Source organism: Equus caballus, chromosome 11, assembly GCF_041296265.1.
Source record: "Equus caballus isolate H_3958 breed thoroughbred chromosome 11, TB-T2T, whole genome shotgun sequence".
NCBI classification, from domain to species: Eukaryota; Metazoa; Chordata; class Mammalia; order Perissodactyla; family Equidae; genus Equus; species Equus caballus.
In genome coordinates, this window is record NC_091694.1 from 40,604,512 (window position 1) to 40,630,961 (window position 26,450).

The 26,450-nt window shown below is 40.1% G+C and overlaps 1 protein-coding gene across 1 annotated transcript in view; it reads left to right on the forward strand.

Moving 5' to 3' along the window:
• Positions 1-26,450, forward strand: part of CRLF3 (cytokine receptor like factor 3) — a 43,233-nt gene that overhangs the window by 1,078 nt on the left and 15,705 nt on the right. The window contains exons 2-6 of the mRNA XM_023653048.2: positions 10,796-11,003; positions 13,821-13,908; positions 14,941-15,118; positions 16,518-16,740; positions 17,397-17,529. Coding sequence (XP_023508816.1) covers positions 10,796-11,003; positions 13,821-13,908; positions 14,941-15,118; positions 16,518-16,740; positions 17,397-17,529 — 830 coding nt within the window. The remainder of the gene's footprint in view (positions 1-10,795; positions 11,004-13,820; positions 13,909-14,940; positions 15,119-16,517; positions 16,741-17,396; positions 17,530-26,450) is intronic.

Sequence of the window (26,450 nt, forward strand, 5' to 3'; positions counted from 1 at the left end):
GTAAATGTGTAATAGGACAGATAATCCTCAAGCTACTCTTAACTTTTTGAGTGAGCGGGATTCCCTCTGAGTGGAATCGTTTGAGTGATTGGGAATCTGTTCAACATTTGAGGGAATGGGATCTCTCTACGTCGCACTTGGTATTAATCTATATCATCATCCTAGTCACTCCCGTGCTGCGTAGAATCTGAAAATGTCCAGCTGGTAGAATAGTGCTGTGATAACACTGCCTTTGGATATGGTCATTATTAAGGGTACTTACCATGCTTTAGGTTTTATATATTTTAAAATCCTTATAGAGCTGGTGCAAGCCAGGTGTCATTTGCGGTTTAGTAGCAACAGTGGGAGCAAAATCTAGATATGGTTATCCTGATTTGGTGAATGCTTTTCAAGGTCTTCCAATGCATTTATCTTGATTTCCATTTGAAAACATCTGCATTATTCTTTCTGCTGTTTTGAAATAGAGCTTCTAAACCTAGGACATTGTTTAAAAAGAGATTAAAGTATTTCTTACATTTGGCTAAGGTTCCAGCCTGTTAAGATATGTTATATATGAGCAGGACTATTGCTTAACGTCATCAGCAATTAAGCAGCAGCAGAGTGGACGCTAAATAAATGAGCTCGGCACTCAGGAGTAGTACTTATCAATTTCTGGTGTGATATTGGATGCATTAAAATTTAGTATGATCCCATCTTGAATGGTTTAGTATTCAATTTCCAAAGCTATATTCTTTTAAATTTTATATCCAATAATTTAAATACAGGACATACTTTCCTATAATTTAGTGTAATTTACTATGGTTTTTTGTTTTGTTTTTGAGGCCCATTGTCTTGGGCTTGAGACAGAAAACTCTAAGAGACCATCCAACACAGTTAGGTTCCTGATGACATTGCCTTCTGACTAGACTGAGTAATCGTGGTGTTCTGTTTTGTGAACTGGAATGTGTTTTGTGCTGGTGCCAGTTACAATGTGTCTCTCCTCAAAGCTAGTGGATTGTACACGTTTGGGTTTGTAGAATAAGGCCTCTGTCAACTTGCATTTTAAGGAAGGTCTGTGTTACAAAAATGTTATCAAAATAAGCAGCTGCTTTTGTTTGGTGGTTAGGATATTTTTAGGGTTCCAGTCATTTTCAGAATAACTATGTGAAATAGATGGCTTTTTAGTCAAAGATTTTGCACGGAGGAGAGCAGAGAGGAAGGATGCTCCCCTTTATATCTATTTTTTACTTGCTCATTCTCTTTCCTTTTGGCGTATGATTTTTTTATTGGTACATAATTTATATACCATAAAATTTGTGCCTTAAAATGTGCAATTCAGCGGTTTTTAGTGTGTTCACAAAGTTGTGCAACCATCACCACTATCTAATTCCAGAACATTTTCTTCACCTCCAAAAAAAATCCCATACCCGTTACCTGTTACTCCCCAGCCCTTGGCAACCACCAAATTACTTTCTGTCTCTATTTGAATTTGCCTGTTCTGGGCATGTCATAGAAATGGAATCATACAATATGTAGCCCCTCGAGACTGGCTTTCTTTGACTTAGCATAATGTTCTCAAGGTTCATCCGTGTGATAGCATGTATCAGTACTTTAATCCTTTTTATGGCTGAATAACATTCATTGTATGCATATACCACATTTATCCATTCATCGATTGATAGACGTTTGGGTTATTTTTACCTTTTGGCTATTATGAAAAACGTTGCTACGAACATTCATATACAAGTACAAGTTTTTGTGTGGACACATTTTCAATTCTTTTAGTATGTACTTAGGAATTGCTGGGTTGTATGGTTAACTCTTTGTTTAACCTTTTCAAGAACTCCTGGCATACTTTTTATCTTTGCTTTTGTTTCTTACCCTTTAAAAATCTCTCATGAAATTTGTGTCATATTAAGAAATCGTGTCTATGAAAGTCTAGCAGGAAGAAGAGTAAAAATCTTTTAAGTTATTCTGTCAAAAACAACTGCCAACATGTAGCAGTTTCTCCTCTTGTGGTTAAGTTTAGGCCCTACCCCCTGTCTTCAGAGAAAAGGAAGTTCTGTGTAGGAATGCAAGGGTAGTCTGTAACTCTTACTGTTTGAATAAGTTAAAGGCTAGATAATGTTTACAGGCAGCCTGGCCTAACGGGTGTTGAAATCGTTAAGAATAGTTATCCATAGCTCCCTGGAATTCTTGGTACTAAGATGTAAATACCAAAGAAATTAACTCCCACTCTTCTTAAATACTCATTTGTCCATTCACTCAATAAATATTTGTTGGATGCCTCCTGTAGGTCAGAGATACTTCTAGGTCCTAGAAATACTGTGGTCAGGAAAACACACCACTGCCCTCATGGATTTACTCTTTTCTTTGATGGCTGATCATTAGACTGTTACCCCTAAAAATGAAACAAATAGGAAAAACCTAAATTCGTGTGTATTCACTTCTGGATTTCACTTCCATTGTGTTTTCATCTCTTGTTTATTTCTACAGAGTTGGGTTTCCTGCTTGTTGTAAATAGAGATAGCTGATCAAGATGTCACATAGCGATGTCAGCTGGCACTACCTCCCAGAGTGGCACTACGTTGATGACATTGCCACTGTCCGGAGTCTAGTCCTTAAGCTGTGCGGTCCAGAAACTCCATCTTTGTGCGTTATCCAAGGGGGATTAGTTTGAGGTACTGGAAGTGCCTACAGTGAGAAATACCAGTGTTCTGGTCTGTGTTCAGTTATAGTTCGCTCTATAAAATGAGTGTGTTGGCTTTCCTGTGCCTTTTAGTTCATGTGATTCAGTGTCTCTCAGGAGCATTGACAAAAGCAAGTCTCTACTCTTCGGAGTAAAGGGCCAGATCCTGGTACCTAATTAAGATATTATCTAGTGAGGACTCTGGTCAGTGGTGTCCCTCTGATCCTTGCTACTACGAGTGTGGTCTGTGACCACAGCAGTGGCATCATGACCTGAGAGCTTGTGAAGAATGCAGGAATCAGACTCCACCCAGACCTACTGAATCATAATCTTGGCTTTAACAGGATCGCCAGGTGACATATGTAGACACATTAAAAAGTGAGGCACATTGCCTTAAGAGTATACCATTATTGCTTCATCAGCTCTCTACTGATTTCTGCAGTTTCATCTAAACTGTAGGTGTGTGTCATAAATTGTTGTGGTTTATCCTCAAGATTAAAACTAATGTACAATACCAGGTTCTCCATAGATCATTCTTCCTGCAGGATTTGAAAACACATAGCATACTAGTTAAAAACTGGGACAGATACAGAACTGAGCGGAAAAAAAAAAAAAGTTATTTCAGAAAACCAGGGCAGGAAGTCTTAGTAGCTCTGCAAAGAAAAGAAAGCTATTATTGCTTCTTTTATCTCCCACTTCCCCTTCTGTTACCGATTTTCAAAACAGTCCAGAAATCTGTTTGAAAATAATTTGTTACTGCAGTAGTATTTATACTGTCCCTATTACAGTATCCTAAGAAAAGGTTAAATCTAGAGCTGGGGAAAACCAAGCACAGATGAAATAATTTTAAGATAACCTATAATTCTGCCACCCTCAATGCTGTTAACATTATGGTGTATCCTTCTAGACATATTATTTTGCAAAATTGAGAGACTACTGTATGTGCAACTTTGTATCCATTTTTTTCTTTTGGTTAACATTATGTCATAAGCATTTATTATGAAAATTTTCCCATGTGTAGTCTAATTTTTAATGCAGAAGTGAAGAGAGTCTATTGTATAGGTACTTATGGAGCATTTGTTGGTGGTAGGCTGATATATATTGGCTGAGGTATGCCAAAGTACTGAAAGCAAGGCTCTAGAAGCAAAACTAATCAACAACCAAGAGAAAAAAGAAAACAGCTGCACAGGGCCAGGCCTGGGGGCCTAGTGGTTATGTTTGGCTCACTCTGCTTTTGCGGCCTGGGTTCAGTTCCTGGGCATGGACCGACCCCACTAGTCAGTGACCATGCTGTGGCAGCGGCCCACATACAAAATAGAGGAAGATTTTCCATAGATGTTAGCTCAGGGCACATCTTCCTCAGCAAAAAAAAAAAAAAAAAAAAAAAAGAAAGCGCTGCACTTATATTTGTGTGGAAAAGACCACATATTTACATTGGCTTTTCAGTCATATTTTCTCAAATAAGTCTTTTCACAAATTGTCTATAAACATGACACTCTGAAAGCTGCTTGTTGAGTCCAAAACTCACTTGAAATATAGAAAAGTATAGAAGGGATTTGAAACAAGTATTCTGAATCAACAATGTTAAAATTAATGACGTTAATTAAAAAGTGAGGGTTGGGGCCAGCCTGGTGGTGCAGCAGTTAAGTGTGCACGTTCTGCTTTGGTGGTCTGGGGTTTGCCAGTTTGGATTCCGGGTGTGGACATGGCACGGCTTGGCAAGCCATGCTGTGGTAGGTGTCCCACATATAAAGTAGAGGAAGATGGGCATGGATGTTAGCTCAGGGCCAGTCTTCCTGAGCAAAAAGAGGAGGATTGGCAGCAGATGGTAGCTCAGGGCTAATCTGCCTCAAAAAAAAAAAAGTGTCACAGTGCCCACTTTTTCTCTCTAGATTTTATTTTCAATGTAAATTGTAGTGTATGTATAATTTTGATAGAGAAGAACTATTCTTATTACTATAAATCTGGTAAAAAATATGCCTAATTTGTGATCTAAAAAGCCGAACAAATGTAGGCCAGGCTTTGATTATTGAGGAGTATCAATGAATCCCTTGTATTTGCAGTCGTTTTACTTTGTTAGCATTCGCCTCTGTTAGCCATGAGACCTTGAGAAACAACTTTCCTGATCCGCCCTTTCCTTATCTGTACAATGAAGTTGAGAATAGTACCTCCTTGGCCAATGTGGAAATTAAAATGAGAAATGTATTTAAAATGCTTAGCACCATGCCAGGGACATATGAAGTGCTTAATAAATATTAGCCATAATGATAATACCACTAAATATAATTGTTATTCAGGGTGATCTTCCCCTGCATCTCCAACTGGCAACTTATTCTTTAAATGTCCCCTACTCTCTTTTCCAGCAGAATGCCGTTTTTGAGCTCTGATAGCAGTTTGTGGCTGTCCCACTTAAATAAGAACTTAATACGTTTTATTATAGTTATGTGTTCATGTAACTTTCTCTTTTACCAGAATGACAGTTTTTCTGAGGTTAGGAGCATGCCTTATTCATCTTTATAGCCCCAGTTCCTGGCATATACTAGACCTCAGTAAATATTGAATGAGTGCCTTTATGAATGTTGTGGGTGTAATTTTGCAGACATTCTTTTTAGATTGTCCATGGTCTTGATTATATGCATTCTATTCATTAATGCAGACAGTCAAGAATTAAACATTTGTTATATCATGTGATTTGGTTATTTGTTACCACATAAACTATGCCAAAGTGTAACGGCTTAAAGAGCAATCGTTTTATTTGCTTCCTAGTCTGGGGATTGACTGGGGCTCAGTTTTCCTGATTTTGCTGGCAGCACTCATGTAATTGCAGTGAGCTGGCAGCTGAGGCTGGAATGTTCAAGTTAGAACGTTCACATACCTGTTTGGAGCCTTCGCAGTAGCACAACTCAGTTGGAACGCTGGCATGGCTGGACCTCGGTTCATCTCTCTCCTTTCCTCCCTTCCTCTCCCTCCCACCCGTCCCACTTTTCTCCCCCTTCTATTTATTGTCTCCAGAAAGAGAGCTGTACTTCTTACATGGTGGCTCAGGACCCGTAAAAGTGCGAAAGCAGAAGTTGCCAGGTCTTTTGAAGGCTGAGGCCTGGAACTGGCACAGCATCAGTTCCACTCTGTAGCTATGCACATTTGACTTCTTTGCTAGTCTCTGGCCCAGCCTATGTTCTAGGGGAGAGGACTGTTCAAGGTTATGAGTACCAGGAGGTGTGGTTCGTGGTTCAGTGGGGGCCGCTAATGTAAGAGACTACCAAATCATAAAGATCTTCTTTTTGAAAGTTCAAATAAGCATTAAAAAAAAAGTCTAAGAGAGACAAGAAGGAAATCTAGCAGTGCTTAGGAGTCTATACACGAGTCAGACAGTTCAAATTCTCTGCCACTTTACTAGCTTTGTGATGTTGGCAAGTTCATCTGACTCCCATATGTTACTCATCTTACAGATGCTTTCTTCATAGGGGTCTGGTAGAATTTAAATGAGATCGTAGGTATAAGTACCTGGCCTATAGCCGGTGTTCAGTAGATGATAGTTGCTGCTGAATTGTTATTGCCATCTTTATTATTTTTTTTAATGACTTGGTGTCAGTGCAAAGACAAATAGCTAATGCAGTACATTTCATATGAACTGAGAGGAAACATTTTGGTTAGCTTTTTCAATTTCAGTTAACTATTTTATATCTTTACTTTGTCTTTATTTTTGATCACTATGTTCTTGTTAGCTAATTGTATTTAAAGCCAGTCTCTAATTTTAAGATCATTTTAGTTTCCTATTAGCAATTTTCCTAATTGGGAAAATAGATTCTTAGATTAAACTTGGAGGATAAAAATTCTTTTCTTCTATAAAGTCATGATGTTTTAGAGGAGATTCCAGTTACTTAATTTCCTGAAATATACACACATATTATATTATATTGATATAGCAACTATATATTGCCACTTAAAACCAGAGATGTCATAAATCAGATTCTATGTAGGTTTTATGACTTTTTGGTAACTAAACTGTGGATGAAGCTGGATCGGTTCCTGTTGTCTTGGAGGGCTGTGAAGTGTGTATTTACTAGGTTTTTGCATGGCTTAGTATTGATGTATAAACTCGGTGACTTTTTGGCATTTTGTGAACTCATCCTCAAGTTAAAACTTTGAAATTATAGTTGCTTTGGGATTAGATTCAACTGCAGTGGAAACTTTGTAAATAAGTTTTAATGGTCTGTTACAGTAGAGGTTTTAGTGGAAAATTCGTTTGGAATATTATCAATGTAAACAATGTATATTACAATTTCCTTTTGGAGACCTTGAGTTGTGTATCATTTGTATTCCTAAATCTACTTTGTTACTAACCATCACAGTTCTTTTGCCTAGAATGGCTAGGGAGCATTTGGGGCTGATTGGTTGTCTACCGCAGGATTCTTCATGCAAGGACGAGAAATACGTGTTAAGAGCAGGACGTGTCTTCAGTCAATACATAATTTACAGGTTTACCTGAGAACTCTTTAAAATGGGATCTGTAAATACTGAACTGCTTGGTACAGTGGGAAGACCATGGTCCTTGGAGTCAGACTGTTTCTGGCACCATGAAGCCTTGGGGAAGTTATTTGACTTCTTTGAGCTTTACTTTGTTTACTTTTTTTGATAAGTTAAACAATACAGATCCCCGTCTCAGAGTTGTGAAGATTTAGTGAGCTACCGACATGTTGGTGAACATATTGGAGCATGGTACCACATCGAATATGAAGAAATTCACCCAGCGATGAAGTCTGCATTTTGAAATGAGTTCATAGAGCCAAGCAAATGAACCTCATTAGTCACATGATTGGATTAAAGGGGACTGAGGCTTTAAATTATGAACTATTTCAGGGAGAAGGAAGTGATGCCAAGGTAGCATCAAGTTTGAAACAGCAACGGTCGGGATTCTCTGAACCAAAGGGACCAAATTTATAATGAAAGTACAGGAGGCGGGTTTGGAAATGGATTCTCCCTTCCCCGGCCCTCTCACTGCTTTGTGTTCACATACTTCCTTTTTTTCTGAGGTTCTGAAACAAAAACAAAACATAGGCTCTGCAGCAGCTGAAGGAGCTTTTGAATTCTTTCTAAACAGGAAATTGACTTTACCTAACCGATGCACTTCCTGTGTGTGTGCCGTATCCGTTAAAGAGGGCGACAGGCCCTCGGTGGTATAGTGCTCCACTGCAGAATTTCCTCTTGGTGGTGGGAGTGCACACTATATTACAGTGCTCCAATGTGTTGTCTTCATTTATTCTGGTATCTCTGAGGTCTACATGCATCACCTGGGGATCTTGTTAAAATTGTACGTTCTGGTTCAGTAGTGCTGGGCGGGGCATTTCTAACGATATTCCAGGTGATGTATCAAAATCATAAGGCATTCTCTCCCTGGTTCTTTTAAAAAGGTCTTAAAATCACACAGGATTAATTTTATTTTTACTCAACGTTTATTTGCCAGGTGCTATGTATGTTAGGGCTGAGTCTCAAGGATCCCACAGTTGAGTGAGCAGCCAAATCAAGTACATTTTGAGTATGGCCTCTTTTTTTTAAAAAAACTTTGACTTGGATTTGTTTCGTAGAAGTTCTCTAGTAACTTTACAGAGATTTGTTAGCAATGGAACTTAAATTAGAATTTCTCTTTTTCTTTATGATTTGAGGACTTCTTTTACTTACTGCACATACACCATCATAACTCACATGAATGTCCAAAGGAGAAAAAACTGTTTCCGTGATCTGCCCACCACAGCCGATCAGACTGTTCCTTTTTTTGTTTTTCTTCTGTATTTCTTTGTAGTCCTTGGGCATGGGCATTTTGTTTTTACATGATTGTGAACATTTCTGGAAAATAATTTTGCGTTCTGAGTTTTATTTATTTATTATTGTTTTTAAAGATTTTTTTTTTCCTTTTTCTCCCCAAAGCCCCCCAGTACATAGTTGTATATTCTTCGCTGTGGGTCCTTCTAGTTGTGGCATGTGGAATGCTGCCTCAGCATGGTTTGATGAGCAGTGCCATGTCCGCGCCCAGGATTCGAACTAATGAAACACTGGGCCACCTGCAGCAGAGCGTGTGAACTTAACCGCTCGGCCACGGGGCCAGCCCCGCGTTCTGATTTTTAAATTTAGTATTTGAGGATAAATAGAAAGCTTTCTGAATTTCTCTATTAACTGTTGAAATATTGTGCTTTATCCATATTTTGATATACAGTTGTTCCCTCCATATCCACGGGGGGTTGGTTCCAGGACTCCTGCAGATACCAAAATCCACGGATGCTCACGTCCCTTGTATCAGATGGCTTAGTATTTGCATATAACTTATGCACATCCTTCCGTATACTTTAAATCATCTCAAGATTACCTATAGTACCTAATACAATGTAAGTAGTTGTTATATTGTGTCGTTTAGGGAATAATGGTGAAAGAAAAAGTCTGTACACGTTCAGTACAGACGCAACCATCCTAGTTGGTTATTAGTGATTGATTGAGCCCGTGTGTGCAGAACATGCAGATAGGGAGTGCCAACTATATTCTTTCTTGCTGGATTCTTCTTTGACTTCAAATACTGTTGCTAAGATAAGTTAGCAAAAGGGTTAGGGTAGTAAACATAATATGTCATATGAAACTGATATGATAATATCTGCAAAGTAAAGTATATGTTTGTTTTAATTCAACTAGGTGTTTGGCTGTAGTAAGAATTTCCCTGTTGAGCGAGAGAGTGAATTATGTTATCTCTATTCTTTAAAAAAATGAAAAACAAAAGATACTAGTGTCTGTATACACAACTAATTTGTTTTCAAAATATGTGTGAGAGGTAAAGATTTTCCTGTGATACCTCCTGGAACAATGGTTCTTTTTTTTTTTTTTTTTGAGGAAGATTAGCCCTGAGCTAACTGCTGCCAATCTTCCTCTTTTTTGCTGAGGAAGACCGGCCCTGAGCTAACATCTGTGCCCATCTTCCTGTACTTTATGTGTGGGACGCCTGCCACAGTGTGGCGTGCCAAGTGGGGGCATGTCCACACCTGGGATCTGAACCAGCTAACCCTGGGCCACCAAAGCAGAACGTGCGCACTTAACCGCTGTGCCACCTGGCCAGCCCCATGGGCAACCGTTCTTAATCTGGGCTCTGTGACCCTGAGGGCAGTGTTTCTCAAAGTATGGGCTGCAGAGTCATGGGTGTGCTTGTGGAAAGTGAGAACGCCATCTGTACGCTCCTCCAGTCTCTCCCGCAAGCTTCTGGATGTGTAAGTCTGGGATGGAGCCCTGCAATCTGAATCCTAACAGGCAGCCTACATGATTCTTCTGCAAACCAAGTTTCAGAAATACCGCTCCAGGCAAGCCATGGTTCCCATCTGAGGGAATTTGTAACCTCTGAAATGGAAGAAGTTTCTTTAGGGTATGGATTATTCATTTTTCTGGAAAGAGGGTCTGTAAACCTCTCTTTGAGATTTGAAAAGAGGACTATGACTCACAACCAACTAAGTCATTGCCCCAGAGGTGTGTTTTTCATGCACATTCTCTGCCTCTTTTGAGTCTCTTCGGATTTTAAGTAAATTCTTAGTTTTCTTTTAGCATAATGAGGGCATTTTATCCACGAGGTGATTTTTTTGTATTATGGCTTTCTAGTCTACCATTTTTTTTTACTTCTTTTCAGTAAAATGAATTTTAATCCTGTCCTAATTAAAAAATTTTTTGTACTGAAATGTACTGTTGCCAAGAACTACTTCGTGCAGATAATAATACTTTCTAACATTTATTTATTGAGAACAACAATGTGCCAGTTATTTTACCAAGTGTAACACATAGACTATTTTTATTTAGTCCTCACAGCAACTCCATGAGGTAAGCATTATTATATTCTTTAGACGAAGAAGGAAATTGAGGCGTGATGTGTTTAATTAACCTGACCAAATTGACATAGTTTGTGAATGATGGAACCGGAGTCTGAGCCCGTTCTGTGTCCCCTGAAGGCCAGTTCTGTGCAATTCTGCAAGTTTGTGCGAATGAATCACATTTGGTTTATCAATAAATGGAAGATGATGGTTGTGCCATGCCTTGTGGTTATGCGTGATGCCTGCGGATTAGCTTTTCCTAGGGATTCTGAGTTTTTACGTTGTTTCTTTTCAGATCAAAGAGAGTGCATCACAGACGAGAGATGTCCTCAAACAGCATTTTAATGATTTAAAGGGAACCCTTGGGAAGCTTCTGGATGAGCGATTGGTGACCCTTTTGCAAGAGGTGGACACCATTGAACAGGAGACGATTAAACCACTAGATGACTGCCAGAAGCTCATAGAGCACGGAGTTAACACTGCGGAGGACCTGGTCCAAGAAGGTGGGAGTTTAGAGAGCCTATAAAATGTGACACATTCAGATAGACACTGTTGATTTCTCCGGACACCAGCAGGCTTCTCGCCATCTGTGAGCTGCTTGGGAGGTTCCTACCTTGGGTCAGTTTGTAATACAGGATGACGGATACACAGTGAAGTATCCCAGGTTAAGAGGTTAAGTGCCATTAAAGTGTTCATTATAGTCATTTACAAAACAAGAAGGAGTAAATTATTTTTTCAAATGGTTCTGTGATATCTCATTTACTTTTTTTTTTTTTGAGGAAGATTAGCCCTGAGCTAACATCAGTTGCCAATCCTCCTCTTTTTGCTGAGGAAGACTGGCCCTGAGCTAACATCTGTGCCTTTATATATGGGACGCCTACCACAGTATGACTTGCCAAGCGGTGCCATGTCCGCACCCGGGATCCGAACCGGCCAACCCCAGGCTGCCGAAGCGGAACGTGTGCACTTAACCACTGTGCCACTGGGCTGGCCCCTCTCATTCATTTTTAAGACAGTGATTTTAAGGTCATTTTGAGTCTGTTCAGATATTTTTCAAAGTGTTGATTGTTTATAGTATTTAACTCCATTATTTTTAGAAGGTTAAGAAATATGATTGGTGTTTACTCCTGAAATTGTAGTGGTTCTAGTCCTAACTTTAGCCAATTATTTTGGTTAAAGCATCCCCGATCTTGCCTTGTTACCTTCCTGCCTTTGTGTCTCCCTTCCTTCCTTCACACAGGTCTTTGTCAGGTACATTAAATAAAAGGTAAGAGTTCTGCCCTTTGGGGTTCACAGCCCAGTGAGAGAGGCATGCCTGCCGAGATCTGAGACCTGATGGGAGCTGACCAGGGGAAGTGCTTAACTCTGTCTGGAAGAGTGTAGGGTAGCTTTCCGTAGGAGGAGTGCTACAGAGGCTTCAAGAAATTTGTCAAGAAGGCAAGGAAGAAAAGGAAGTAACAGCGCAATTGGCAGCAGAAGTAACAGCACAAGTGAGGTGAATGGCATATCAGGGATCTATTGAAGTATTTTAGGCAGCAGAGTTTGCAGTCAGATTTGCATTTTTGAAAAATGACCCTACCTACAGTTTGAAGACTTGATTAGAGGTTGTGAGACTGGAGGTAAAAGAGACCGATTAGAAAGTTGTGGCTGTCATCCAAATAGGAAATGATGAAGGCAGTGACAGGTGAAGATGACGCAGAGCTGGTTTAAGACTTCTCGGAGATAGCCTGATTGATGATTTTACCCATCAGTACGTGTTGATTATTGGTGATTGCCTGGATGTAGCTTGGAGGAGAAAGGGAAAGGTTTAGGGTGACCAAAACCAGCCTGATTTTGGATGACCAGGCAAATTGTGCTATTTACTGACATAGGAAACAAAGAAGGAGGGTGGGCTTCAGCAGGTAGTTAGGCATTCAGTTTGGGGCATGTTGAGTTTGAGGTGCTTAAGATGCCGGAAGGTAGTTGGGAATGTGGATGTGATGCTTGGGAGAGAGATCATACCTGGAGATGTCAGTATGGCAATTAATGGTATATATGTCAACTCTGAATCCATGGGAGTAGGTAGTCATCAAGAGACAGTGTGCAAGATGAGAAGAGAAGGTCGCAGAGGGTAGAACTCTGAGGGGTGCCAACATTTAAAGGGCAGTGGAGGAAAAAGGAGCCGAAGGAGGAGCTTGAATGCCATCCATTCTTCATTGAGTGCTGTGAGTGGCATAGCATAAAAAATTGTGCATGGCTCACAGGTCTGTCACTCCAAGTGGAAATTAATCCCCTTTTTAGTCCCACTTAGAATGTGGTTCTAGTGTTATCTTTCCATGCTAATTACATTTTTGTCTTATCTTCAGTGAGAAGTGTTTATCTGCCACTGGCCGTAACAGTGCCTTTGAGAAAATTCTTTTTCGCAGGACCACAGGCTGTCTTTCCCTGGAGGCTTTGTATTTGGAAACAAACCCAGAAGCAGTTCAGCACAGGTCAGGAGTGTACTCCCATCACCCTGAGGACTGAGAAATGTTTTTATTTTAGAAAAGAAACCCTTTGAGGCACGTACATGTTTGTTACAGCATCTGATGCTTGAATATTTCTACACTTCAGAAATATTTTAAATTTCATCCTCTTGCCTCCTCTCCCCTCCCGAGGGATAAAAACTTATTTATGGAATTTTGAGGACTTTGAGGCAGTGTTCAGTGTCTCTGTTTTCCTTTTGGTGAGGGAGACGGTCATGTCGTGTGGTCTCCAAAAACTTGAGTCACTCCAGGGTGCCTTCAGATGGAAGAGAGTCCTGGTAGTGTTCTTCAGGGCTGTGGAAGGACATAGAAGTTGGTCTTTTTTTTTTTTTATGGCTTTTTATAGCGTTTCCTTTCTATTCTGTTGAGTAATTTCCAATCTAATGTATAATATTCTTTTAGGAAAACATAACTCTATCATCTGGCTTTATAAGACCCCATGCCCTACTGCTCCTGTTAGGGTAGTATTTGTCCTTGCTCCTAATGAAGTTGATGAAGGTTCTGTAGGAGAGATGGAAAAAAGCACCTGGGCCTTCTGCTTTGCATAAAATTGGTTGACAAAGCAGATTTCCTTGTTGAGAGCAGAATCTTTCCTCTCTGGCAAAGTGTTGCCATTGTGTACCGCTTTTCCTCTTGCGCTTAAGCTTAGAGTCACTTCTAAAATAGTTTCTACTTTTACTTTTTGGGAGTTTAACTGCGGCATCACTTAAGAATTGCTTGCAAGAAAACTGGAGACCAGCCTAGGTGTGAGTTGTGTTGATTACTTTATAATGTGACCATTTTTCACTGTACTGGTTCTCTTATTCCTTATTGTAGGTGAGATCGCCATTCTTGGTGGTGTAGGAGAACAGAAGGAAAAATTGTGGAGCTTTACCAAAAAGGCCTTACACATTCAGTTGGACAGGTAAAAGAGTTAGAGCCTTTTGGGATTAGTTTTAAGCATTTAAACTGTCTACCTTTTTCCCCCCAATTAAAGATTCTTTTTCTTTTTTTTTTCTGCTTTATTTCCCAACCCCTCCCCCCCCCCCCCCAGTACGTAGTTGTATATCTTAGTTGCATGTCCTTCTAGTTGTGGCATGTGGGACGCCGTCTCAACGTGGCCTGACGAGCGGTGCCATGTCCGTGCCCAGGATCCGAACCCTGGGCAGCCGCAGCGGAGCGCGTGAACTTAACCACTTGGCCACAGAGCAGGCCCCTAAAGATTCTTATTAAGGGAGATAGAGAATATATTTTTCAAAATTCACTGCCCATTACCAGTATTACTGGTATGAAATAGTTGTGATTGTAATCTTTGGTAAGGTGTCATTACAGATTATCTGCAATTCTGATGTGCAAGAGAACTGTTAAATTTTTAAAATTGTGAACATGTCATTGAAACTGAGTCGTATCTCAGTGAAGTGGACCTTTTTTCTTTGGTCAGAAAGATTGGCCGTGAGCTAACATCTGTGCCAGTCTTCCTCTATTTCATATATGGGACACCACCACAGCATGGCTTGATGAGCAGTGTGTAGGGCAGCGCCTGGGATCCAAACCCACAAACCCGGAGCTGCCGGAAGCAGAGCGCACAAACTTAACCATTATGTACTACACCACCAGGCCGGCCCCATGGATCTTTTTTTTTTTTCCCCTGCTTTTTCTGCCCAAATCCCCTCAGTACATAGTTGTATATTTTGGTTGTGAGTCCTTCTAGTTGTGGCATGACCCATGGATCTTTTGATATAAACTTGACAATTATGATCCTCCCAGTTTTCTGTCTTCTTGCTCATGTTTATTTGAGAAAGGAATCTTTATGTAACATCTTGCAGAGCCCCCACTGCCATTAGCATTATTTACTGGGTGCTTCAGCATCATTGTAGTATGTGACCAATCTAAAATATTCCTTGTGTTTTTAATTCTCAGTTAAAAGCCTCATAAACAATGAGCTTTGTTTCCTCAGTTTACCAGAAGTGCCTTTACTGGTTGATGTGCCTTGTTTATCTGCTCAGTTGGATGACTCAATTCTTAACATAGTGAAAGACCACATTTTCAAGCATGGAACAGTAGCGTCTCGCCCGCCAGTACAGATAGAAGAACTAATAGAGAAACCTGGAGGCATCATCGTACGGTGGTGTAAGGTACGTAATTCAGAATTGTAGAAATGGCTTCAACATGATGAATTTGAGATTTGGGGTCTTTGATTTTTTATTAACTACCTTTGAATATTTTTTCCTCTTCGTTGCTTTACAATTAAAGTCACAGGGAGCTTGAACTGAGGTAGCTCGTCTTGTTTGAGATACACAGTTTTGACGGTTCTTTTTAAAATCTCTGTATCACAACACTTATTTCCCATCACATATTTCCCAAACTTAACTCTTAGTGAGTTGAGGATCTCTCCCATTTCTATTTATTAGAAAAGTCGAAAGTCAATGGTGAATATCGGTGTCTCATATTTTCTGTTCAACACTGTGCTAATAATACCTCTGAAATAAAATTCCTCGCACTCTCAGCATTGCTGAGAATATTGTGTCTTAAATCATATTATGTGTATGAGTTACCGTATTTTAGATAGAAACCATGTCCACATGAGTCATAATGTCTTGGCTGTTGACAAATACATCATTCAGAAGTGGGTGCTCAGCTTCTGGAAACTATTTTTTTAAGTGGAAGTTTTTTAAATGAAGCTTTCATATAGAAGAAAGAAGTAGAGATGCTTTTGATGGTTCAAAACAAGGGCTCTTATTCCATTTTTATTCTTTTGCCTGTCAGTGGACCTAGAGTTTCCAGTTTTTTTGCTATAAGCATTATTATTCAGGTTTCTTTGTGTACATGTGTAAGATTTTTTTCTAAAGTATATACCTAGCCATAAAATTATGAGGTCTTAGAGAATTGGTAATACTCCACTGGGTAATACTAAATTCTTCCCAAGGGGTCGTACCAGTGTATCTTCCACCAGCAGTGACCTGCATGGTGTTACTCTGTATCCTGACCAATACTTGGCATTGTCGGACTTTATGTTTTAGCCAGTATAGCACCTTGTGGTTTTAGGTTGCATTTTCCGTATTACAAATTTGGTTGAATATTTTTATATATTTTTGGCTGTTTATATTTCATATTCTATAGAATACTTATTCCTATCTTTTGTCCATTTTTCTGTTGGGTGGTTTGTCTTCTATTAATTTTTAGGAATCCTTTATATATTCTGGATGTTAATTCTCTCTTGGTCTTATGAATGATGTAGTTGTGGAATTCTAACTTGAATATTTTATCTTTCGCATCATTGTGTAGAAAACATGCTATTTCTTCAAAAGAAGCAGATTTTTTTCAAGTCAGACTGGCAAGTCTAAAACACATTGTTTAATAAGGAAAAGAAGGGAAAAATTGATGGCATATTTCCTGTGACCTTCCTGAGAATAGCCCATGCTCAGCACGTGGGCTTATGCTTGGCCGAAAATGCCCCCGTTCAAAGTTCTTAAGCAATACTGCTGAGAGAAGTTCTTCTCTGATTTTTACCTAACATAAAGCCTTTCTTTTTAGGTGGATGACGACTTTACAGCCCAAGATTACAGGCTCCAGTTCCGTAAATGTACTTCAAATCATTTTGAGGACGTGTATGTAGGCTCTGAAACTGAGTTCATAGTATTGCACATAGACCCCAATGTTGATTATCAGTTCAGAGTCTGCGCCCGAGGAGATGGCCGACAGGAGTGGAGTCCCTGGAGCGTCCCCCAGATAGGTCATTCCACATTGGTGCCTCATGGTATGCTATTGCCTTCTCACTCCTGAAGCTTAACTATGTATAATAATGCTTGTATTCTGTAGTAAAGGCAGCCCGCTAACAACTTTTTTTCCCAAGGATAAACCCTGAATTGATGAGAACAACATGGAATATGTCTTTTACTTCCTGCTCAAATTGCTTCATGTGAATTCAGAGTCCAAAAATAGTGCCAGACAGGATTATTAGCATCCCCTAAAACCGGAGATTTTAAATATTGCATTAGGACACTGATTTCCCAAGCCTTCAATACGTATCTGGATAGAGAGTTTTTCTTAAAAGTCTTATGATTTGAAATTGATCTCTCCTGTATACTATTTTAAAAGATTTAGACTCATTTGTTAATTAATTCTTAATCAGGTTGGAATAAGCTCAAAATTATGTTTTAACCATGATTTTATTAGATAGGAGATAACTCTTCTTGATCGTCCATGCCAGAATTGTTCAGCAATAGCCTAAAACCTTTTTGTGGTTTACAGGATTAACCACGATGCTATGTCACTGAATCTTTTTTTTTATTGAACTTGCCCATGACCCCTAAGAGTAGTCTCTTCTACTTTCAAGTTTTATTTAACATGTCTGTATTAAAGATATTCCTCAAAAGATTCCAATAATATTTGCTATCTTTGCTTTTTAAAAAGAGTGGACAGCTGGCTTTGAGGGGTACAGTCTGAGCAGCCGAAGAAATATAGCACTCCGGAATGATTCTGAATCCTCAGGTGTTCTCTACTCCAGCGCTCCAACTTATTTCTGTGGGCAGACGTTAACATTCAGGCAAGTAGATATTAAAATATCTGTGTGTCGTACCGTAGGCAGGCTAGTGAAATGCACAGAGCGTACGCGAGCTTTGGATTCAAAATAGTCTGAGTTTATTCCATTGTTTGTAGGCAGTGGAACTTTGGGGAGATTTCCTTATTTCTCTTTGCTTCCGTTTTCTTATTTGTAATCATAGGGTTATTATGAAGATTAACTGAGATAGTGTATATAAAATGCCTCGCTTATGTCTCATACATAGTACCTACTCATTATGTTTAGAGCTCTTTTCCTCTTGGAGAGATAGGGATAAATAGAAAACCTCTCAAAAGTCAATCTTAAAAATTAAGAGGCCAAGAATGTTTTTCCTTTGTGAATCAGTAAGAGTAGGTCTCTGAGAGGGACAACCTATCAGTGTAAACGCACTATGTATATATATGTATAGTTCTCTGTCAAATAAAACTGAAAGCAAGCTCTTCTACCACCAATTAATTTTCTCTTTATCCATTTCTTTTTGTATTAGAAAAATTTCCTTTTTCCTGTTTTCACGTTATCTGAGATGTGTTCTCTATGGTCATATTTCCAAATAGTTCCTCCTGGAACCGAAAGCCCAGTTTTGAATTTAGAAAAGGAAAGCTTGCCTGATCTTCACCAGACTCACCTCAGTGTAGCAAACTCTTCTCTGTTTCATGTCTTGAGATCATGAGTGCTTGTTCCAAGTCCCTTTTTTTCTTGGCCCCTTGTCATATAAGGCATGGAGGAGCTCTGCAAGTTTTATCTAAGCTAATGGTGCCATGTTCTTCATCAGCCAAGTCATTTGAACTGTCAGCAGTTATCAGAATGCACTAGTTTATGCTTTGGCTCATTTCTTTTTTAGTGTATTTTTTTATTTTATTGAAGTCATATTGGTTTATAACTGTGTAATTTCAGGTGTACTTTATTGTATATCAGTTTCTGTATAGACTGCATCATGCTCACCACCAATAGTCTAGTTTTCATCCGTCACCATACACATGTGCCCCTTTACCCCTTTTGCTTTCCTTTCTACTCTCTTCTGCCTGGAGCCACTAATCTGTTCTCTTTATCCTTTCGTTTGTTTATCTTTCACATATGAGTGAAATCATAGAGTGTTTGTCTTTCTCTGTCTGGTTATTTCGCTTAACATAATACCCTCAAGGTCCATCCATGTTGTTGCAAGTGGGACGATTTTGTCTTTTTTCGTGGCCGCATCTTTATTCATTCATCAGTTGTTGGGCACTTGGGTTGCTTCCACATCTTGGCTCTTATGAGTAATGCTGTAGTGAACATAGGAGTGCATAGATGTCTTTGTATTGTTGCTTTCATGTTCTTTGAATACCCAGTAGTGGTGTAGCTGAAGCATATGGTATTTCTATTTTTAGTTTTTTGAGAAATCTCCATACTGTTATCCATAGTGGCTGCATCAGTTTGCATTCCCACCAGCAATGTATGAGGGTTCCCTTTTCTCTATATCCTCTCCAACACTTATTTCTCATCTTGTTAGCTATACCATTCTGACAAGTGATATCTCATTGTGTTTTATTTGAGGAATATTATCCCTGAGCTAACGTCTGCTGCCAATCCTCCTCTTTTTGCTGAGGAAGATTGGCCCTGAGCTAACAAATGCACTCATCTTCCTCTATTTTGTAAGTGGGATGCCTGCCACAGCATAGCTTGATAAGCAGTGCGTAGGTCTGTACCTGGGATCCGAACTGGTAAACCCTATAACACCAAAGCAGAGCACGCGAACGTAATCACTATGCCACGGGGCTGGCCCTTCTCATTGTAGTTTTGATTTTCTTTTCCCTAATGATTAGTGACATTGAACATCTTTTCATATGCCTGTTGGCCATCTGTATATCTTCTTTAAAAGAATGTCTGTTCACATCATCTGCCCATTTTTTGATCAGGTTGTTTGTCTTTTTGTTGTTGAGAGTTGTATGAGTTCTTTGTATATTTTGGAAATTAATCCCTTGTTGGATGTATGATTTGCAAATATTTTCTCTCAGTTTGTGGGTTGTCTTTTCATTTTGTTCATGGTTTCCTTTGCCTTGCAGAAGCATTTTAGTCTGATCTAGTCTCATTGGTTTATTTTTTTCTTTTGTTTCCCTTGCCTGAATAGATGTGATATTCGAAAAGATGCTGCTAAGACCACTGTCAAAGAGTGTACTGCCTATATTTTCTTCTAGGAGCTTTATGGTTTCAGGTCTTACCTTTAAGTCTTTAATTCATTTTGAGTTAATTTTTGTGTATCGTGTAAGATAATGGTCTACTTTCATTCTTTTGCTTGTGGCTGTCCAGTTTTCCCAACACCATTTATTGAAGAGACTTTCCTTTTTCCACTGTATGTTCTTGGCTCCTCTGTCGAAGAGTAGCTGTCCATAGATGTGTGATTTTATTTCTGCACTTTCAATTCTGTTGCGTTGGTCTGTGTGTGTGTGTTTGTGCCAGTACCATGCTGTTTTGATTTCTGTAGCTTTGTAGTATGTTTTGAAGTCAGGGACTGTGATGCCTCCGTCTTTGTTCTTTTTTCTCAGGATTGCTTTGGCTATTTGGAGTCTTTTGTTGTTCCATAGAAATTTTAGGATTCTTCATTCTATTTCCATGAAGAATGTCACTGGGATTCTGATTGGAATTGCATTGAATCTGTAGATTGCTTTAGGTAATATGGACATTTTAACTGTGTTTATTCTTCCAATCCGTGAACATGGAATATCTTTCCATTTCTTTATGTCTTCTTTGATTTCTTTCAAGAATCTCTTGTAGTTTTCAGTGTATAGGTCTTTCGCCTCCTTGGTTAAATTTATTCCTAGATATTTTATTCGTTTTGTTGTGATTGTAAATGGGATTGTATACTTAATTTCTCTTTCTGCTAGTTCGCTATTAGTTAATAGAAATGCAGCTGATTTTTGTAAATTGATTTTGCACCCTGCCACTTTGCTGTAGTTGTTGATTATTTCTAATAGTTTTCTGGTGGATTCTTTAGGGTTTTCTATATCTGGAACCATGTCATCCACAGACAGCGAGAGTTTTACTTGTACCTTTCCAATTTGGATGCCTTTTATTTCTTTTTCTTGCCTAGTTGGTCTGGCCAAAACCTCCAGTGCTTCGTTGAATAGGAGTGGCAAGAGTGGGCACCCTTGTCTTGTTTCTGTTCTCAGAGGGATGGCTTTCAGTTTTTCACTGTTAAGTATGATGTTGGCTGTGGCTGCTTTGGCTCATTTTTGACACCTCCTCTCACCCCTTACATTACGAGGAAAGAATGACTCAATAATCAGAAAAACACCAACAAAGAGAGAGAGAAATAAGGAGTCTAATACCCAAAGACTACTTAATTATTCCCCAGAGTAATTATGAGTTTTCTATACTAACATACCCCTTCTCTGTTTATGTCCCTTGTTTTCAGAAATACTTTCCTTAGTGGATCTCCCAGAACAGGGTACTTCTGTGTAATGATAGGGCTTCCTGAGTTAATAGATTCAGGCCAGATATCTCAGACCATAGTAAGAATGATGATCATAGTAATAATAATTGCAGTTAATTTTAAATAGCATTTACTGTGTGCCAGGGACTGTTCTAAGGACTATACTTGTGTTAACTCATTTGATTCTCACAAGAACCCAATGGAGTAGGTGTAGTTACTCATTTTAGGGATGAGGATGCTGTGGCAGAGAAAAGTTAGTTCACTTACCCAGTGTCACATAACTGGTAAATGGCAAAGCTGGAATTTAAATCTAGGCAGTCTGACTCCAGAGTCTGTGATTTTTTTTTTTTTTTTTTTGAGGAAGATTAGCCCTGAGCTAACTACTGCCAATCCTCCTCTTTTTGCTGAGGAAGACTGGCCCGGAGCTAACATCCACGCTCATCTTCCTCTACTTTATACGTGGGACGCCTTCCACAGCATGGCTTGCCAAGTGGTGCCATGTCCGCACCCAGGATCTGAACCAGTGAACCCCGGGCCGCCAAGAAGTGCACTTAACTGCTGCACCACCAGGCCGCCCCAAGAGTCTGTGATCTTAACTGCTGGAATATACTGCTTCTTGTTTGTCGTTTTCATGGGAGAATAAATGTGATTCTAGTTAATGTTGAAATCTACATTTTCTCTGCAACTGTATCCTTAGCTCTTTTTCCTCTTCTCTGCCCTTTGTCCCCTGGTGATGGCGGCCTGATGCTCTCCTGCTTTTAAATTCTTCCTCCGTGAACACAAGGGAAGGTCTGATAGATGACATACTCAGGTTTGTCACTTAAGTCATTCAATAAATGTTTATTGATTAAGACATTGGAAATTACACAAATTGATTTAAATGCACTTTCTCTCTGTGGACTGTGATCTGACACTTAGTAGGCCTCAATAAACCATTAGTTCCTCCTCCTCCTCCAGAGGGGCTTGACTGGGCTCCACTTGGCAGGGTGATTAACTGAAACTTAGTTAAAATCAATATTATCTTAGCCAGACCTTTTCATTTTTGTCATTTTTCCTTTGCATGTGGAATGAAAATGTTTTCTCTCCTTGTTTAAAGGAATTTCAAGTATCAGCAGTTAAGTCAGAAGATGTGAGTTGGGGGAGGGCACCCCCATGCACAGGGGAGGGGCAGATGGGCCTACTTGAATAAAGGTAAACTTTATTCAGATTTTTGGCAGTGTTTGAGGGCCTCATAGAAGGGAGATTATACTTCTGTAGGCACTGCCCTGTTGCTCAGCCCCATCTGTCCATGTTCACGTTTCTGGAATGCTTATGGCTGCTGAAGCCAAAGAAACCTGCCACTGGCTGGCTCCTAACAGCCTCGAGAGCCCGGTCTCATTTGGTGCCCGGGTCTGCTAGCAAAGCCCTCCTTCCAGGCCTCTTCCTGATTTCCTGTCTAACATTCCTGCTTTCCTTCCCCTTGCTTCTGAGATTTCCTGATCTTACTATTTTTTTTTTTTTAAGATTTTATGTTTTCCTTTTTCTCCCCAAAGCCCCCGGTACATAGTTGTATATTCCTCGTTGTGGGTCCTTCTAGTTGTGGCATGTGGGACGCTACCTCAGCGTGGTTTGATGAGCAGTGCCATGTCCGCGCCCAGGATTCGAACCAACGAAACACTGGGCCACCTGCAGCGGAGTGCGTGAACTTAACCACTCGACCACGGAGCCAGCCCCGATCTTACTATTTTTTTAATCATATTTTTTTTACTTTCTCTTCTCTACCACCTACTTTCTTTAAAACAGCTTCCTTAGTCCTAATAGCCTAGAAGCTTATTGTCTTGTTTTTACCGATGAAGAAACAAAAGCACAGGGAGACTGAGTGACTTGTCAGTATTCAAATCCTGGCCCTCTAGCTCCAAAGTCTGTGCTCGTAACCACCGTGCTACCCTCCCTCTCACAAGTAACACAAAGTGGTAAATCAAGGGGCAATAAGTTGGCTATTTTTTGTTATTAACTTTTCCTTCAAAGAACATAAGAAAAGTTCCAGTTATCTATTGCAATGTAACAAAACTTAGAGGCTGAAAACAACAGTAGTCATTTATTTTGCTCAGAAAACTGCCATTTGGGCAGAGCTAGGCAGGGACAGCTCGTCACTGCTCATGTGGTGTTAGCTGGGGCGGTTTGACTAGGGATGGTCACTCACATGGCTGGCACATTAGTTCTGCTTCTTGATGCCTCTCCATGTGGGCCTCTCCGTGGGCTGCCTGGGCTTCCTCATAGCACGGTGGCTGCCTTCTATGAATGAGCATCCCAAGAGATAGGAAGTAGAAACCGCCGGTTTCTTAAGGCCTGGGCCTAGAAACTGACATAGTGTCACTTCTGCCATATTCTGTTGTTCAGCCAGTCACTGAGTCCAGATCCCAGGGAAGGGGCATAGACCCCACTTCTAGACCTGAGAAGGGTCAAAGAGTTTGTATCTCTTTGAGGTAACATTCTAAGATACAAAGTATCTTAGAAATGCTATGGTTGATAGCTGTTAGAAATAGTTCGCTTTGATATGTGACTTTGGTTTAATGCTTGCGTTTAGTTAAGCAATTAGTGTTATCTTTTCTGAATGAATTTAAGCTTGAGGAGATTTTCTTTTTCTGTATGAGGCTGGTTTCTGTCATTACCAGGTGTATCTTTAAAACTAATTGTTAGCTCCATATATTAAAAAAAGCTCCAGTCTAATTTAATCTTTCCTGGAAAATTCTAACAAGGCATAGTCTCTACTAGGATTAAGAAGTTAATTTGGGGGCCAGCCCGGTAGCCATGCTGTGATAGGCGTCCTACATATGAAGTAGAGGAAGATGGGCATGGATGTTAGCTCAGGGCCAGTCTTCCTCAGCAAAAAAGAGGAGGATTGGCAGTAGTTAGCTCAGGGCTAATCTTTCTTCAAAAAAAAAAAGAAAAAAGAAGTTAATTTGGGGGCCAGCCCAGTGGCGCAGCAGTTAAGTGCACATGTTCTGCTTCAGCTGCCTGGGGTTCGCCAGTTTGGATCCCGGGTGTGGACATGGCACCGCTTAGCAAGTCATGCTGTGGTAGGCATCCCACATATAAAGTAGAGGAAGACGAGCACAGATGTTAGCTCAGGGCCAGTCTTACTCAGCAAAAAGAGGAGGATGGGCACAGATGTTAGTTCCGGGCCAGTCTTCCTCAGCAAAAAGAGGAGGATTGGCAGCAGATGTTAGCTCAGGGCTAATCTTTCTCAAAAAAAAAAAAAAGTTAATTTGTTTTTAACTAGGGTCTTTGAAATCTTGTCATTTCCTCTTTATATTTGAGATAGAATGCAGTGTCCCAGAGAGAATACAGCTTTGCTGGGGTTTTATATTTTCCCAAGGTGATCCCCTCTAGAGATATGGTGTGTAGTCCTTTCAGGTTGGAGCTTGGCTCTTATTACAGACATGGGGAATGTCAGACAGAAGAGTTTTCCCCACAGACCCTTTATTATCGACTTGGGTGAGATAAGCCAGCTGGTTTCCTAAGTAGATCTCCTGTCGGATTCTGTACCCTAGCTTTTAGTTTATTTGTAGGGGGAGGATTGCCTGAAATCACCAAGGTGTTTCTGCTTTGGGGCGTTCGCATATAATAGCTATTCCTCCCAGATAATCTAGTGAATATTTCTTAGACTTTTTTCCTGTCCATGTTCTCTTTGTTGTAAACTACTTTTGCAAAATGTAAGGACAGATCTCCTGAGCCGCTCAGTCTTTTTGAATCTGAGGCTGATCATTTCGTTCAACGCTTATTCCACTCAGATGGTATTTACAGTACTTGGTATCATAGGGAATGCAAAGCTTAAGAAGAAGAACAAAGCAGAACCTTTAGCTCCCTGTGGAGTAGGCAGTTTATAAATTAATCTAAGAAAGATCCAGACTGCTGTGGAATATAGAGGAAGGAAAGGTTCCTTCTGGATGAGGGGTTGGTGAAGGCGTTATCTCAGTAGAGCTGGAAGGACAGTTCGGGTGGGCAGACGAAGCAGGAAGCAAAGATATGGGGAAGAAAAATGCAAACAAGAGCAAGTAATGAGTCTGCGTGGGCCTAATAGAGATGGGGAGTATAGTCAGAGAATCCCAGAGAGGCGGGCTATTCTTTTGGAAGGCTAAATATGTTTCTTCTTGAATTCCTCAAAGAAAGGCCCCTTTTGCACCCCTTTTGGAGGTCAGCTGTGCCCACTTTACAAGGAGGATGTTTGATACTGCATACAGAGATCCCCCCGCCCCTCAATAAAAGGCTTCACGAGGTAAAACCAAGTCAGGCTTATGTTTCACAGTCTTGGGTGAGAAGTTTTGAGCTAACAGTTTTGAGCCCTACTATGTGTTAGTTCTAAGTACTTAACTGAGTTAATGTATATAAATCCTCATTACATCCTCATGAGGTAGACACATTTTACAGATGTGGAAACTGATGTGTAAAGAGATGAAGCAACCTGCGTAAGGTTGTACAGATTAATAGTGATGCTGAGTTTCGAATCCTGATCGTCTCGCCCTGTAAGACTCTGCTTTGACTTTGAGTGAGATGGGAGGCCTTTGGGGGATATTGAGCAAAGGAATGACATGATCTGACATATGTTTTACCAGTCATCTTGGCGGCTGTGTGGAAAATGGTCTGTAAAGTCGTATGGGTGCAGGCAGGAAGACCAGTTAGGAGGCTGTAACAGTCATCCTGGTGAGAGCTAATGGCAGCTTGGACCAGGATGGAGCAGTGGAGGCAATGGTGAGTAGTCAGAATCTGGATATATTTTGAAGGAAGAACTGACAGGATTTATCAACAGATTGATTGCGGGATGTGAGAAAGAAAGTCAAGTAGGACCCCGGGGTTTTTGGACTAAGTAACTGTTAGGATAGAATTGCCATTTACTGAATTTTATAAGGCTGTAGGAGGACCATATTCTGGGTAAATATCTGTTTGTTCTTTCACAAATTAAATTTGACTTCCCTGTTAGACACACAAGTGAAGATGTGGAGTAGACAGTTGGGTATGCAAATCTGGAGTTCAGTGGAGAGGGCCAGGCTGGAGATATTAATTTGAGAGTTTTTAGCATATAGGTAAGTATTTCAAGCCATGAGACTGGATGAGGTCAGCCAGGGAATGAGTGTAGATCGAGGACATTGGAGAATTCTAACGTTTAGCAGTTGAGGAGAAAAGAAAGAACCAGCAAAGGATTCTGAGGAGGAGCACATGAGGTAGACAGGAAAAATGGGACAAAGTGGTGTCCTTGAAGCCAAACCAATGTAGTGTTTCAAGGAGGAGGTAGTGATCAGTGATGTCAAATGTTGCTGATCCATCAGATAAGAAAAGGGCTGAGGATTGACTTTTGGGTTTGTAATGTGGAGATCCATTGGTGACCCTGACATGAAGAGTTTCAGTGGAGTTGTAGAGGGGAAAGCTTGATTAGAGTGGGTTCAGAGGAGAGAATGGGAACTTCTAGGACCAATAGATACATGGTACCATGTTAATTCTGAATTTTTCTACTTCTAGAAAC